The sequence below is a fragment of the Odontesthes bonariensis genome, chromosome 7, assembly GCF_027942865.1.
Source record: "Odontesthes bonariensis isolate fOdoBon6 chromosome 7, fOdoBon6.hap1, whole genome shotgun sequence".
Lineage (NCBI taxonomy): Eukaryota > Metazoa > Chordata > Actinopteri > Atheriniformes > Atherinopsidae > Odontesthes > Odontesthes bonariensis.
This window is the reverse complement of record NC_134512.1, coordinates 18,764,825-18,780,695: the sequence shown is the minus strand read 5'-3', so window position 1 is coordinate 18,780,695 and position 15,871 is coordinate 18,764,825. Positions and strand designations below refer to the sequence as shown.

Here is a 15,871-nt window from a genome sequence, read left to right as displayed (position 1 = left end):
CAGTCGGTGTCAGGACACCACAGGAGAGTCCTTTTGGGTCTGTGTGAATGTTAACGACCGTCATTCAAAAGGGTCACAAGATCTCAACGAGGACGATACAACCCGCCCGTTTGATTCTACGGAGCGTTAAGACTGCAACACGTGCATTTCATACACGTCAGGTTTGACGACAGTTCGGGAATGCCGGGCATTTCTCCACTGTTGGGAGTCTCTGGAACTTTGATCTCTCTCGTTTTTCTTTCTTTCTTTTTTTTTTTCCCAGCGTTGACGCTCAATAAATGACGACAAATGATTTTGAATAAACCAGAAAAAAAAACAGTCATTTATTTTCACACTTTCACCTCACGTACATTTTATCGACACGTTTGGGTTCTTGTCGCAGCTGGATATCAGCACATCTTCTTTCTAAAACTAAACCCGGTGGACGTTTGAGACTGAAACACACAGCGGTGAGGTGAATTCCATTGTTAATTGAGAATAACCAGAACAAAGTGCCCATGTATTCAAGGTTTCTCATTTAAAGTAAAGACCAAACAGGCCGAGGCCGGTTAAGTTACATAATTTTCACACAAAAAAACATGCTATGACATTAAACTTGGGCTCTAGTGTCATCTACGCCTTATGCTGGTGAAAGGTAAAGTTTCGACCGTTACAATGCAGAAGTCGTACTTGGTAGCAGAGGTACTAATAGTGAAAGTACGACGTAAAATTCAAGTAAATGACAGAATTCAAAGTAAACTACAATGCATAGTGCAAACTATCATGAGGGGAATTGCCCCGTCCACAATATCTCCAGAGCTGACTGACAAAGTTTGGTATGAATGAACCTTAACATCCTCACATCAGCCTCAAAGCAGAGAAACGGTCTCATTCTCAGTGGCCTTCAATGAGATCGGCCTAAAGCTTTTTTATTTTGTTGAAAAAAAAAAAAAAAAACAGGTATAACACTGTATATACTTTTACCGTGGTTAGTGTGATAAGGATTGCTTGGTAACAGATTATTTGCATGCTCTCACCAATGACATAACATCTGAAAGAGGTTTACGTTGGGAAATGCGTTCGGGCCCTTTATGCATGGGTGCCCCCCGTAATAAGAGGCTCGTAGGGAGGGTCTCTGCTTCTGTTACACAGCACGACACAGGCACACAGCATACCCAGCATCTGGGGGACAAATAGGACACAGTTCAAAGTTAAAATCATACCTCGCGTTGCAGCTACAACTTTAGCTCATTTCTTCTTCTAGTAAATCAAAGCTAAATCTTTCAGGTCCTATATTTAGGAGGAAGTCACATGCAAATTGTGGACTGCAACTAACCTCACCCTTCCCGATGACAGTGCTACAAGGCAGAGGATATACATTTCTCATTCTGAGAGAATAGAAACCCCAACAATTCCTAATTTCCTTGCAATTCTGCATTAAAGAAGACACATTTTCAAGTCGTATATTGCATTTCTGACAGATCGATCAACTAAAACCTTTGAACTAAATTATTTATGCGTGTTTAACCCTGCAGATCTTTCCCTTATCTATTAACAATCTAACTTCCTAAAAAACAATGAATCTGTGGTTGCTTCTGAGATACAGTGTGGGTAAAAAAAAAAAAGAAATGCAGCTGGAAGCACCATTTGTGACTCGCTTCTACAACCTGTGTGCATAACAAAGTAGAAATGACGGGGAAAAAAAACCCTCCCAAATTCTGAATGAATGCTTGAAAACATTCAAATCTGAAAACTGTAAATGTAATCCAGTCTTGGAAGCCATCTTCTGATCTGTTCTGGCCACCGTGAACAACTGAAAATCTCTCAGAGCTGCTGTCAAGGTAACGGGACCTCCCGCAGCTGTCACCGTTTCAATGCAGATAACTCAGAAGGACCAAAAAATGAAATCCTCTCCGGATAATGTTTAACAGCCGACCCTTTTAAGATTGTATTTTGGTCTCTTTTGCTCTCAACATGGACCGTTTAGTGGCATGCAGCCAAAGGCCCGTTCAGATACAGCTACTCCACAAATGTCAACCAAGAAGTTTCCAGAAACAAAATCTTCCTTCTATAATAAGGATGCAGATGTTTGTTTACAGATGTGATGTTGGCTCTCAAAGAGTAACGGACCTCTGCCAAGACCGACCAACCCGCTTTTAAACCTACATTAGATCAAAATTTTATATGTTCTCCCTTTGCTTAATTTCTTAACCAAAGTTTTATTCAATAAAAATACCTGGATGGTGGCAAATGTCAGTGCGGTCCAGATGACATACATCATGATCTCCTTCAACTTCTTCACAACTAGAGCCTCGCAACCCTACGATGTCAAAATAAAGCAAGCGTGTGAAAAGGTGAGAAGTCGTTCTCTTTTTTTCCCTTTTTTCTTAAATGACCATTTTGGAAGTTGTTTACTTCTTGGTAGAGATCTTGGGGATGAGAAAGGGACCCTGTGCAGCCTGCAGTGCCAGCTTTGCAACAACTGATGGGCACACTGTTGTTTTTAGATTCCTCGTACCAGGGTGTGCGCTGCCAGTCCGAGTAGTTGTGGATCCCACAACACTGAAGCTGAAAATGAAAAACAAAGACAGTCGAGACCCGTGTCGACTTCCAGGCGATAAGCAAAAAAGGACTACCGTCCTCACCTGTCTCTGAATGTAGTCGATGGCGCGGCTCTGGGCGTTGCTGTTGGTGCCATTGTACTCATCATAAACCTTCACAATAGAACTATTGACTTCATCTTCAACCTGGAAAGGGCGAGACCAAACACTCGCTGTCACATCTCCTTGGACAATGCATATCATCGTAGACAGGGTCGTGTGTTGCCGAGGGTTCACCGGGGGGTTATCAGAATGATCGGCTGTCACAAGAGGCCGAGAAAAGCAAACAGGCGTAACTCTTCCTCACCTTTGCTCTGTAAACATATCCAAGAACCACCACTGCCACTTCCGTCATGAAAACCAGCAGGAGAATGACGACAAACTGTGGATTGAATTGCAAGATACAAAATGCATGAACAGCAGACACTTTAACCCGTGCGAGTTGCCTTCATCGTAGGCAGCAGTTCAACGCTCAACCAAATGTAGTGAATGAGAAAAAGCCTCTGACGACTGAGGTTTTTAACGTGTATATGCACTGTTATAATGCATCATGTACACTTTCAGGCCGCTACTCATCTCTTTGAAGCGAAAGCTGTAAACCGGCTTACTGACCGTCGTCAGTCCACAGTTGCTCTCTCTCACTGTGGCGCAGCAGCCAATGAGCCCGACAATGAAAAGGAGGGCTCCGACCGCAATGATGATCACTGCCGGGATGAGAGTGTACACGTCTTCGAAGAAGTGATCGTAGTCGTCGTAAGTAATGAAGACGTATGCTCCAACGTAGCACAGAACACCAGCAGCAGCCTGTGCGTAACGAAAAAAACAAACAAAAAAACCCCATTTCGTTTAACACTACATTTAAAAACAAACGTATTACATATCGGGACACAACAAAAACCACCTGCTCTTAATACATGACAATTACAACCTCTGATGGAAAGAAAAAAAAAAGGGCTTTATGACCCGGCAGGATTGTGTATTTGACGAACACTAAAAGCAAAATGCAGAAGCAGCGTGCCAAAAACCAGCGTGAAAAAACAGCGTGAAAAACCACGTCCACCAAGACCGCTTCCTGTCAGTGTTTTATGCTGCAGAAAAAGTAAGCACACCCAGAAGCTAGGATCCTCCATTTCGACAGAAATAACCTGTTGTGGCTGCTCTGTATAATCAACCACCAGTTCCTGACTTATACACATTCTTCACCAATCTATATGATATTCATTTAGTTTGAAGATGTTTGAAGTTTAGTCATGTAATAACCCTCCTTTTCTTACTTTTGAGCCAGCCTTTATTTGTTAGTTTCCTGAAGATCCTTATCCTGTGGGAAGAATCGCTCTCAAACATGCTTTTTTTTTCTCTTAAACACTAACTCCTTCACTGTGGCTAGAGGATGCATTTAAAGGAGAACTGCGGTATTTTCAACATTAAGCCTCATTTATGAGTCGTCTGCAATGTTTTAGAACCCCCCTCACCGCTTTTTTAAATTTCACTGCTGTCTCCGGTATTTGCCTAATTTTGATTCTTCTCAACCTGCTTCAGAATGGCAAGCATGGTGCATGTCCTAAAAGGTCCGTAAAAGCACAATAAACGTCCGTTTTCAAAATCATCAACTCACCAGAGTGGTTACTGGTGTGCACTGGTAATCCATATCAAATGTTGTTGCGAAAAGTTGCTTCTGTCGTGTTTTATTTGGCAGCTCGTTCATGCTCGCACTATTTTCTTAGCGGTGGCGGAGTAATATCAACGAACATCCAGTACAAAATGTCAAATAAAACACGACAGAAGCAACTTTTCGCAACAAAATTTGATATGGATTACCAGTGCACACCAGTAACCACTCCGGTGAGTTGATGATTTTGAAAACGGACGTTTATGGTGCTTTTACGGACCTTTTAGGACATGCACCATGCTTGCCATTCTGAAGCAGGTTGAGATGAATAAAAATTAGGCAAATACCGGAGACAGCAGTAAAATTTAAAAAAACGGTGAGGGGGGTTCTAAAACATTGCAGACGACTCAGAAAAGAGGCTTAATGTTGAAAATACCGCAGTTCTCCTTTAAGTCTTCCGTCCTGATCACTTGATTCCAAATGACTTGGCCTTTGCCGGTGTGCTCTTTGGTAAACTGTAATGTTGCCACAGTCCTCTTTTTGGACGGCTTTTCCTGTCACACCATGGCTGTCTTCACAGAGGACTGCTTTATTTCATTATATTTGCGGATCTTTTAAACTCCCTTGTCAGGCCTTACAAAGCTCTTTAGACAACACACTCCTCAAAAGAAGGATCTAGATGTCAAAGGGACTGCATAAAGAGGTGTCCAGTGACTGGCATCTAATTGGGAACACCTGATGCTTTACACAAAGTGGTTAATTAATAAGTGTGCCTGTACTTATTCCTCTCCATGATTACAAAATGTATATGTCATTTTTCACGGTATCGCTTCACTGTTGCGAACATGTTAACAAGTCAGTCATTTCAATGGGATTTATATACATACATGACAGAACAAACCATCACCGACCTTATTGAAAATAAACACTTGCACACAAATGCTAAGCTCTTCTTCAGATTCGCAGGATTGGAACGCGCACCCTCCACTCCACAGTAATGACGCGAGCTTCACCTGTCACTCCACAATGCTCATGTGACACCACTGTGGATTAAAAGTCCTCACAAGTACACCACGTTTAACAAAGTGCAAAGAATCGTATGGAAGTTTTTCTGTGCCATCAGAGTTTGAATACGAATTTCTAATATCGAATTTTTACAGCATCAAAATCAGACTCTGAATTTGAAAAACCAACAGTGGAAAAAAAAATTCAGTGGAAAAAAAATCAACTTCAAAAAATTCAGTGGAAAAAGAACATCCGGGTAAATCCATCCAACGGCAGCCAATCAAGTTACGCTGCATTGGACAGATCGGCCATGTCCACCAACGCGGGTGATGGTGCTTCGGTGAGTGAGTTTACTTTATTTGCCATTTGTGTGAATAAAATTGAGTAATAGATATTACTCAATATCTATTGAGCAGATCTGATGAATTGAGACAGGGATCGATTGCTTCTCCCTGTTTACCCGGATGTTGAGTCTGGTAATTTTTTCCCACTGAATTTTTTGAAGTTGATTTTTTTTCCACTGAATTTTTGGAAGTTGAATTTTTTTTAAGTTAAATTTCTTTCTACTGAATTTTTTTTAAGTTGAATTTTTTTCCACTGAATTTTTTTTTTTTTTACACTGTTGGTTTTTCAAATTCAGAGTCTGATTTTGATGCTGTAAAAATTCAATATTAGAAATTCGTATTCAAACTGATGGCACGGAAAAACTTCCACAGAATCGTCTGAGCCAACAGAAATTAAACGAATGTGCATGTCTTTTTGAACGCAGTTTAGTGAAAACGCAAGTATACGTGTGCTGTTTACCATGACATTCAATCTACACGTTTAAGAACGCAAAATACACAGCATGATTAGAACTGACTGCCAAAAAATAAATAAATAAATAAATAAATAAAAACGATGCTCTTCAACAACTCTGAACTAACCAAGCTCAGCTGATTTAAAGTATTACCAAAGGCCGCTGCAACATTTTGCTGAATCATTTTCTCAGTCGGTCTGATCTAACCTGCAGCCAGGACCCTCTGAGGAGGGTGGTCGACACAAGTGATAGCCCCAACTTTAAAGGCGCCGCGAACAAAGGGTCGTTTCACGGAGATAAATGCGTCGTAACGTGTATCGGTTTCAAAATAGCCACTGACGGAAAATAAGACAACTCAACACACCCATAGGCCGTTTGAGAAAATGTGAAATCCGTGCCAAACTAATCTATTCCTTTTTAAAATAGACGTCCGCCTGCCGAAGCTAGTTTAGCTGCCTGCGGTCAGCTAGCTGCTGCGGTTGCACTGTGGGTGACGCACGTTTAAAACTACTACAAACATACCCAAAATATCAGGTTCAGAAAGACCAGGGCCGTCTTCGAGGACGCGATGCCGCACTGTCCCATCTTCAACGTCGGGGGGTTTAATGTCTCTCCTGGCAGAAAGTAAAAGAGGGACTCTACTCAGACATGTCCCTGCCAGCTCCACCGGTGGTACTCCATTTCCCAACTCTGCGCGCACCAGACACACCGGAATAACTACAGCGACGAGCCCGGTGTGCGCAAACAAATGAACAACCCTGAGATATGTACATGTTTCAGGCCCAAACAATATTGCACTTTGCCAAACCGGTTTCCGGTGACAAACTCTGATATAATACATGTTAGCGAGAAATACTGAGGTTAATCGAAACGTGCAAGAGGATACTTTGGTGACTGTGGCTGAATGTCTCATGTATAAAACAGCATCTCTCTGGGTTTACCTGTCAGGTCACACGAACCTAATGGAATGTGAGGGAAACTTGTGTTCGGGCAAACAAATAAGATTCAAGGCTGGCCTGCTTAGTTGAACAAATTTTTATTATTTTAATTTTTTTTTTACCAAACTGGAGCAGGATTTAGCTGACATAGCAAACGTATTTGTTTGTAACTGCACTCCTCATTTTTGTTCGTACTGAACAGTGAATGGAATATGATTTTGTTTCTCAGTCTGGAAACGTGAGTTTAGATTGAGAAGAAAGTATGCCCTGAAGCTCAAGATCTATTTAAAAAAAGAAAGATGACAGACTTTCTGGGAGACAGATGCTTTTATTTATTGGGAATGTTTAGATGGTACACTTACTTACAAGCGGCAGCAAGTTCATGAACAGAATAAGAAGCAATTACATAGATTCATTCATACCGAAAGGATGATATTAAATGCAGTAACATAACAGCATCAACGTCTTATCTAATTACTGTCAGGTGTACCCTTATTCAAAACAACTTTGTAAACAGCATAGAACTCACCGGCTGGTTGTAGGCTCGCGCATGTGAAAGCCCAAAAGAGTCGATGGAGAATAATCCCATATACAAAACAATTATATTCTCTAGAAAAACTGCGTTCAAGTATTTAAAACATTACAACAATACATGCCCAGTAATATTGTTGTAATGTTTTAAATACTTGAACGTAGTTTTTCTAGAGAAGATGATAGTTTTGTATATGGGATTATCGTCCATCGACTCTTTTGGGCTTTCACATGCGCGAGCCTACAACCAGCCGGCGAGTTCTATGCTGTTTATAAAGTTGTTTTGTAACGTCCCCATGCCAGTAATGTGAGAACCATGCATATGGTTTTGATGGTAAGGCTTGTGACTTTATTGTCGGATGGGTTATAAAGTGGTGTGACGTTTCTGCAGTGTGCAAGTTGTTGTTTTACGTGGAAAGGTTAGCGCTTGCCCCTTAGCCACCACGTATTAGCCTCGCATGACAGGCTGTGCGGACAGAGCGATCTCCACACAGGGAGCGCAGATCTGGACCTCTCTGTGTCCTACTAGAAGTATTTGACAACCTCTAGCAATGGAAACACGCTTCAAATGCCCCGGAGTTCCCCTTTAACTGCCTATAAAAATGGAAGTACTGTTCGGCTACACTCCCACTATGAACCGTCTGATAATACTGAAAACTCCTAAAGAGAAGCCGATGACCTTTGCGCCCTCCCAGACGATAGAGGACGACAAAGAGCACTCAAATCCAGAGAACAGCACACATTTCGCATCCTGTCAGTGAAAGCTCATCAACCCCAACACACACGTTAGACTTGTTTGGCCCCTTAAGGGATCCGATTTTTTTTTTTTTACGTTCCCGAGGTTGGTTTCTAGATTGGATCAGCGGGACGGACGCGCCTTCATCATCGATTGTAGCAATGTTTTGGTCAAGCACCTCCATGCAGGCTTTGTTGTGATTTGCAGGGACGTTACTTGGCGAATTTGGTTCTACTCAAAGCTGTTGGTGATCGGTCACGCGACGACTCAAATGTGAAACATGACACAACTGGAAAGCTCCGCCGACGTTGATGCGTTCATTAAAGGGCTGGAGGAGGAGTCGCAGACTAAGTTTGTCACTTTTTCTGTGGACCGACACTACAATGACAAAGGTAATACTAGAAAGCTGCAAGCAGTGTATGCGGGACCGAGATGTGCGCACGTTGGGGCACGCGCTGCCCACACGCACGATACCCTCTGCGTACGTACGAGCACATAATAACCAACAGCCAGCAGGTGGCGCTATAGGTGGATGTCACTATGATTATATGTGCGCGTTCAGGCTGAGTCCAGCATTCACCATATGAAGTTTGGGACAGATTGGATAATGGGAATTATAAGCGACTTATTTTTTGTGGCGAGTCATCGAACTTTGAAGCTTTGCCACGGCCACACCCTTTAAATTTAAAAAAAGTTTCCCCTTGATTCCCCCCCCCCCCCCCTCCCCCCCCCCATGTCTTAATAGTAACCTGGCCAAGTTTGAAGTCTGTAGCATTAAATCTGTAGGACAAGTTGGATATGCAAGGCGTGGATGGCCGCCTTCCTGTGGACGTGGGACCATGGCGGCAGGAGACTTTTTTTCTGCGTCTGGGCCTGATGAATGAGTATACCGAATTTCGTCGTTCCACGCGAAACTAACCCCAATGCGGGACCACTTTTAAGTATTGTAGGGGGCGCCACTGAGCCATTTTTATGGAAGTTTTTTATCAGAGTTTGAATACGAATTTCTAATAGTGAATTTTTACTGCATCAAAATCAGACTTTGAATTTGAAAAATCAACAGTGTAAAAAAAAATCAGTTTCTAAAAACAAAAGTCAGTGGAAAAAAATTCAGTGGAAAAAAATCCAACTTCAAAAAATTCAGTGGAAAAAGAACCAGACTCAACATCCGGGTAAACAGGGAGAAGCAATCGATCCCTGTCTCAATTCATCCAACGGCAGCCAATCAAGTTACGCTACATTGGACAGATCAGACATGTCCACCAACGCAGGTGATGGTGCTTCGGTGAGTGAGTTTACTTTATTTGCCATTTGTGTTAGTAAAATTGAGTAATAGATATTACTAATATCTATTCATATCTATCTCAATAGATATTACTAATATCTATTGAGCTGATATTAGCTTGATTGGCTGCCGTTTGAGACAGGGATCGATTGCTTCTCCCTGTTTACCCGGATGTTGAGTCTGGTTCTTTTTCCACTAAATTTTTTGAAGTTGAATTTTTTTCCACTGAATTTTTAGATGTTGAATTTTTTTCCACTGATTTTTGTTTTTAGAAATTGATTTTTTTTTTTACACTGTTGGTTTTTCGAATTCAGTCTGATTTTGATGCTGTAAAAATTCAATATTAGAAATTCGTATTCAAACTCTGATGGCACAGAAAAACGTCTATACATTTTGCTCTGCCCACACATGATATCCTTTACATACATACGAGGTCGTCAGGGTGGACGTGTGTGCCAAGTTTCATGACCTTGCGAAGATGATAAGGCTTTCAAACCACAAACGCCATCACACGATTTTCACCGCGATCATATGCGAGGCGTGGAATCGGTCAAAAATGGCACGAAAACTCACTTTCCATCCAAAATGGTCGCCTTCCTGTGGACGTGGGACCATGGCGACGAGACATTTTCGTGCGTCTGGGCATGATGAGTGAGTGTACCGAATTTCGTCGTCCCACGCGAAACTAACTCCAATCCAGGACCATTTTTAAGCAGCGTAGGGGGCGCTACAGAGTCAATGAGTGACTCCCAAAAATATAAAGTTTAGATTTTTTCATGTCGTCGACTGGCAGGTGGTGCTTGCAAAATTTCATGAATTTTCGAGCACCTTATGCAAAGAATAAGACGGAAGAATAATAATAAACCTTACGGAGACAATAGGGTCCTTGCAGTTTCACTGCTCGGTCCCTAACAACAAATATGGTTTTAGCTCTGCCGCAGAGCCATGGTTAAAGGTGGTAACTGCCCAGCATGCACTGGTCGGATGTCCCAACTCCCCGTAAAAAATCCAATTGTTTCACCCATCAGATTCTGTGACTGTGGGAACTTTTGTTATATTTTTAATCATATAAATGTGTGATCATACCTTTTTTTGGTTTGTTTTAAATCACACATTGTTCAGGTATAGTCACACATTTTGGTTACAGTGTGTTAAAGGTGTCCCCACCCAGAAATATTTTGACAGTTATTAAAGCACACTTTGTGGAATGAATGAAAGTGGTTTCATGAGCACAGCAACTACATCACTGCGCATTGTGTCGTGGGTCGATAGGCCCATTGTATTCCCATGTCCCATTTTCCAATTTGCACATCCTCAACTCCATCCAAAGTATCAGGCTTTTAAGGCTTTAAGTGAAATGAAACATTCTTACCTGAAAGCAATAATTTCAAACTGATATCCTTTTAAAAAATAATAGTGATTTACAAAGCAGGACGTCTGTACGTTGCTGCTCAATGATGATTCCAGCCAGACGAGCATAAGGATGTACTTTTGTACATTTCAGTTAAACTCACAGTGATAATGTCTCTGACGCCGTTTCTTTGTCTGGCGTGCAGAAAAACCCAAAAACGTCTGCAAATGATACATCTCTGAGATCGATTTACAGGCCACGAGCAGGAGGACAGCGGGACAAATGAGGCAGATAGGAGAGTTAAGAAGAGCCGTATGATAGGCCTGTCAAACACAGAAGCAGCAATAAACACAGATCGATATCATATTTGGCTGGAGAGTGAGAAAGAGGGGGGGGGGGCAAGCTTGTCCAATTTCCCAGTTTGTAAATCCGCTGCTCAGCTCAGCACAATTTAATCCCTCCAGAGGAGGCAAGGAAGAAAGACGAGGAGAAAAGCAGATGAGATGACAGTTCATTTACTAAATATCCTTTACCAATTAGCACACAGACATGACGAGGGAAGAGTCGAGCTAATGACTACTCACCCTGGTCACACTGATCGAGTCTCGACTAGATTATCCATGAGGCTACGAATTTTTAAAAAATGTTTCCTTTTTTTTTTCAATTCCACATCTAGACTTCACTAGATCACACGTACAAATAAAACTGTCGCATGCAGACTGGTCAGATCCGGACCCGGTTATCACACTAAGGTCAAAGATGTGTTATAACATGTTTCAGATTTCTCCAAGAAAAAGGAAAGAAAAATACAAAGGTTTCAAATCTTTTGAAATCTATTTTTTGATTGTGAACTTGCAAAAACAATTGACCTGTTTCTGGATTTGGACAAAGTATAGCAACCAACCTGCCCACTCTTTGTTATGTGATGCACATAATGACAACTTCAAGGTAAAAAGCTTTTCCTGAATGCTGTGTAACTTGCTTTCAACTGGACGGAAAGCTCTTCATACGAATGCCTTCGCGTGGAGACCTTAGATATTTGAACGAAAACGTTGCTGGGTAACGTTAATGCTGTAATCCATTAGCGACTCTTATCATTTAACAAAAAAAATTATGCATATCGATACACAGATTGGCAGCCTTTACCTGTGAACCGGGTGCACTGGCAGTGGGGAGGCGGCTCTGGGATGCCAGCCATTGAATTCACCGGGATCCCCTTCATGTTTGCCGGGTCTAAAAGGCTTGTCTGCCATCAAGGCAAAGACCTCGCCGTGGCCCAGAAGAGGAAGTATTTTGAGGAAAAGGCTCGAAAGATGGTGAGTTCACTCCTGCACCGACGGCATTCGCACAAGCAGACACAACACAAGCAAGAGAGCAAGAACATGCCGAGGAGCCTTGAAATATTCAGGCCTGTTTTGTTTTATGATGACATTACATAGACATACGCAGAGAAAAATGTGGACAGTCAGCAACACAAGTCCCAACAGTGGTAAACTGCTCAAAGCTTTATCGTCACAAGTCTTCTTGTGTGCTGACCGTCAGTCTTGCTAAATGCTTCATTTACAGGAAGCAAAAGCAAATAGTAATTCTTCTTTTCTGTTACAATTTTTCCAAATTTTGCAGTTGGAGGACCACAGTTTAGGCAACCAGAAATCGCGCCGGCCGTCCACAAAAAAGGTGGGATGCCCCGCAGCCATATCGATCAGCAAGATCGCAACATTTCCGAAATTCAAGGTCGGTGTGATAGTTATTTATTTATTTATTTATTTATTTTTACAGCTGCTGTTATGCAATAGGGTCAGCTCAATAATTTGGAACTATTACCGGCCCCCTATCAGAGATGCAATGGCTTGCAAATGACTTAAAGCCGATATTTAATGGAAACTTAAAGAAAGGACAACATATGAGGTGTGGATTTTATCCCTCTGTGTTGCAACGGCTAACTCAGAAAGCTGCTGTAGTGTTAAAGGTGAACCGATTACCCATTCCTGCCTGATATAAGTTATAGATATAACATGTAAGTCTTCAGCTTCTCAAAAGTTCGTGCCAGCTTATTTGTTTCATACGGTCAACATCACACTTGAACTCTTGCTGCAGAGCCATGTCATGTGCACTCATACTTCTTTAGTATGACAAAAGCCTCTCTTCTTATTAGAGCACACTATCCTCTTTATCCTAGAGGGGGCTATTCTGCATCTGGGGTTTCCCAGCAGAATTCTAAATTTTGACTTTTAAAACCTTGTAGCAGTTTTCCTTTTTTCCCAAATGGATCCTATTTGAGCTTGTGCTCCAGGGAGGAGTGCGTTGTTACAGGATATTGTTTGCATATGGCGTTGTCCCTGCATGATGGATTTGGAACTTGCGTATGGGAACACAGCAGTGAACTGCGTTAATTTAGATTCTCTGAGTTTGAAATTTACTGTGCGTCTCACAAGAGTCTGGCCTCCACATCCTACCTAGAGCACCGTTAAAAACTTAGACATTCCAGAGCTTCTCTGGAATGCTCCTTTTTAAAACTCACCTGCTGCCCCTTAACAGAAGTAATGGTGAGTTGTGCCAGTAGCTGTTTTCTTTGCAGCAGAACACAATGTTTCTCTCTCTCTCTCTCCTTGGCCCTGTCCCAGCTTCTTTGAAACGGATTTCTCGAGTCAAATAACTGGAAAGATTATACATTTAGCAAAAGCAAAAAAAACTTCAGTTTCAACAGTAGATGTGTTGTCTTTGCATGTTTTCTGTTAAACATTGAGTTCAAATTATGGAAGCTTCTGCATTCTTTTTCTTTTTTTTTTTTTGGAGTATCCCATGTAATTAAACGTCATTAAGGTGACACAGATGTAAACATACGTGCGGCCATAAATTCCTCCCAAAGTTTCCTGTTGTATTGTGTCATTGTAAGCGGAATAGTTTTTTTTATTTTTTTATTAAGGTAAGCAAGAGTTTACCCAGACTCAATCACACGTAGTACTTCCTCTCACTGATCGCCTTATGATTTCCATATGCTTACATGCTAGGTGGACGAAAATACAGAGAGGAGTAAGAAGATGGCCTCCAAGATTCTGAGAATGGCCTTGGAGAGGGACCCAGTTGTCTGGGAAACGCGCTATGCTGTCACACATTCAAGTCAGCATGCCGGACATGCAAAAGGAAGACATGGTATTAAAACAGTCATCATACAATGATCTCCACATGTTTTAAAATGCATCGAGAGAGAAACAAAAAGTTCACCAAGTGAAAAAGCCTAAGGAGAATGTATCCATTTTCCTTTTTTTTTTTTTCTTTTTTTTTTTACAGACACAGATGGGACTGCGCAGTACGGTTTACCCCCTCGCAAACGAGCGAGGAAACAAGATTTGAGGAAGAAATGTATCAAGCTCACCAAACAACTTCTGGACAGTTTACAGGTCGTTGAGGACCAACACACACTTGAGGAACTTTCACAAATTTTAAGCACCCTGATGAAAGACCTTGCACCCTTGATCAGCAACGCAGAGGGGAAGCCTCTTCATCTGGAAACAAAGCGGGTTAGAGTCTCATCAACCGCTCCCACGGGATCGTCACAGAGGTGCATTGGAAGACCCATCACCACATACTCGGGCAACGTTGGCGCTAATGTGGAGATCATGCAGGAGCTCTCCACTTAAATGTCTCCAGTTGACGGTTCCTTTTACAGACCTACAAACTGTGACATTGGTACACATTGAACTCCTTGATGATTTTGACGGTTAAAATGTCTGAAATTCCTTCATAAGACTGTTCGTGTCTTCATTTGCTTGTCTGTGCAAAAGGTAGGTGCGTGCATATTTAATAAAATCCCTTTGATAAACCTTGACAAAGTAGCAGCATCACTGGTTTTATTGTACTTGGCAATTGCAAAGAAGAAAATGTCAAACTTTCAGTAAGACAGGCCACAAGTAGCAGTACATGAAATAAGCAATTAAAAAGATTGTAGGCTCTTGACTGCCTCCTTGAAGATACTGTTAATATGTGCTGCTGGACGTAAGGAGGGCTTGTGTGTCGGCCTTATGATGGTTTAATTTGCTTTCCTCTGCCATGATAGCATGATAGCAAAAACAGCTGTTGTGATGTAGGCTAATATCACACCGCTGTAAACTTTTGCAAACTTAGGGTACGTAAGAGCAGGACAGAGTGCCGAGAAAAGCATTCCCCAAAGTCAGACCACAATGAAGAGGAGCGTGGGAGTGTGGCGCTGACGCAAAGAGCCAAGCTGCTGCCCTTGACAGACAAGATTCAGCTCCCATCCAGGCTTTGGGGCTCTCCATGTGGTCCCCAAGGGATTTGAAATAGTCTCCTGAGCACTCCTGTAGGTCACTGGGTCCTATTAGTGACCCCGGTTTATCAGTGATGCGGGATGACGTCATACTCACCGTGCATTCCCACTGCAAAATGTTCCAGTGCTTGTTTCCAAACATGATGTTGAGATGCCATTAAAGTTTGTGAAAACTAACATGGAGTATTTATTACATATCAACTGTGTTGTAGCCACATGTTTGGGAGTTTTAACATATTTAAGTGGTTCTTCCTACATTTTGATGGCAAAAGATTGAAAGATTGATTCATCCAATTTGCCTCCTGCATGTTTGTCTGAACTTCTGTTCCATGCTCCACCACAAGGTGGACACATCTGACCATGATGCTTGGGATACCCAATGGTGCTGCAGGATCAAAAATCTAAACCATTTCTTCCAGCAATGGTTCACAAAAATTTGTGCAGTTACAGTTCACATGTTTTTGGTATTTTAAACACTACCTCCAATAGGCTGGTGCAAGGAACCTATTCAGCATTACGTGAATAGGATCAAATCTGATATTCATATAAACAAATGGATATTAGGTTGATCTTTGTACAGCAACAATGGCTCACAGTACAAGAAGGTATCCAGATGCTCCCAGAAAGCTTCAGAGACTCACTGATACCAGGTCGGCATGTCATTACAGCGCATGTAAAATTGTCATGGACGGACGACCAGCTTTTTTAAGACTACTCACATGGGATGGATGTGGAATACAGTATTAAGAG

The 15,871-nt window shown here is 41.9% G+C and overlaps 2 protein-coding genes across 2 annotated transcripts; one reads left to right on the top strand and one right to left on the bottom strand.

The window, feature by feature from the left end:
* Window positions 1-289: 289 nt before the first annotated feature.
* On the bottom strand, window positions 290-6,702 carry tspan3a (tetraspanin 3a). The gene is made up of 7 exons (XM_075469853.1): window positions 6,515-6,702; window positions 3,192-3,383; window positions 2,887-2,961; window positions 2,625-2,726; window positions 2,395-2,547; window positions 2,216-2,299; window positions 290-1,161 (listed from the first exon to the last, which is right to left on the bottom strand). Exons 1-7 carry the CDS (start codon window positions 6,575-6,577, stop codon window positions 1,069-1,071), a joined length of 762 nt encoding a protein of 253 aa, XP_075325968.1. The 5' UTR covers window positions 6,578-6,702; the 3' UTR covers window positions 290-1,068.
* A 1,502-nt stretch (window positions 6,703-8,204) lies between these two features.
* Window positions 8,205-15,255, top strand: LOC142383970 (uncharacterized). Its single transcript, XM_075469846.1, has 5 exons — window positions 8,205-8,589; window positions 11,965-12,149; window positions 12,457-12,567; window positions 13,845-13,986; window positions 14,125-15,255. Exons 1-5 carry the CDS (start codon window positions 8,478-8,480, stop codon window positions 14,472-14,474), a joined length of 900 nt encoding a protein of 299 aa, XP_075325961.1. The 5' UTR covers window positions 8,205-8,477; the 3' UTR covers window positions 14,475-15,255.
* Window positions 15,256-15,871: the final 616 nt, after the last annotated feature.

Bases quoted from the DNA above. Each gene is read 5' to 3' on its own strand.
- tspan3a (XM_075469853.1), bottom strand. From the start codon at position 6,577: ATGGGACAGTGCGGCATCGCGTCCTCGAAGACGGCCCTGGTCTTTCTG. The intron at 3,384-6,514 runs GTATGTTTGTAG...CGTTACGCACAG, and splicing joins TTCTGAACCTGATATTTTGG to GCTGCTGCTGGTGTTCTGTG. The intron at 2,300-2,394 runs GTAAACAACTTC...TTGACATCGTAG, and splicing joins CCCAAGATCTCTACCAAGAA to GGTTGCGAGGCTCTAGTTGT.
- LOC142383970 (XM_075469846.1), top strand. From the start codon at position 8,478: ATGACACAACTGGAAAGCTCCGCCGACGTTGATGCGTTCATTAAAGGG. The intron at 8,590-11,964 runs GTAATACTAGAA...ATCGATACACAG, and splicing joins CCGACACTACAATGACAAAG to ATTGGCAGCCTTTACCTGTG. The intron at 12,568-13,844 runs GTCGGTGTGATA...CTTACATGCTAG, and splicing joins CAACATTTCCGAAATTCAAG to GTGGACGAAAATACAGAGAG.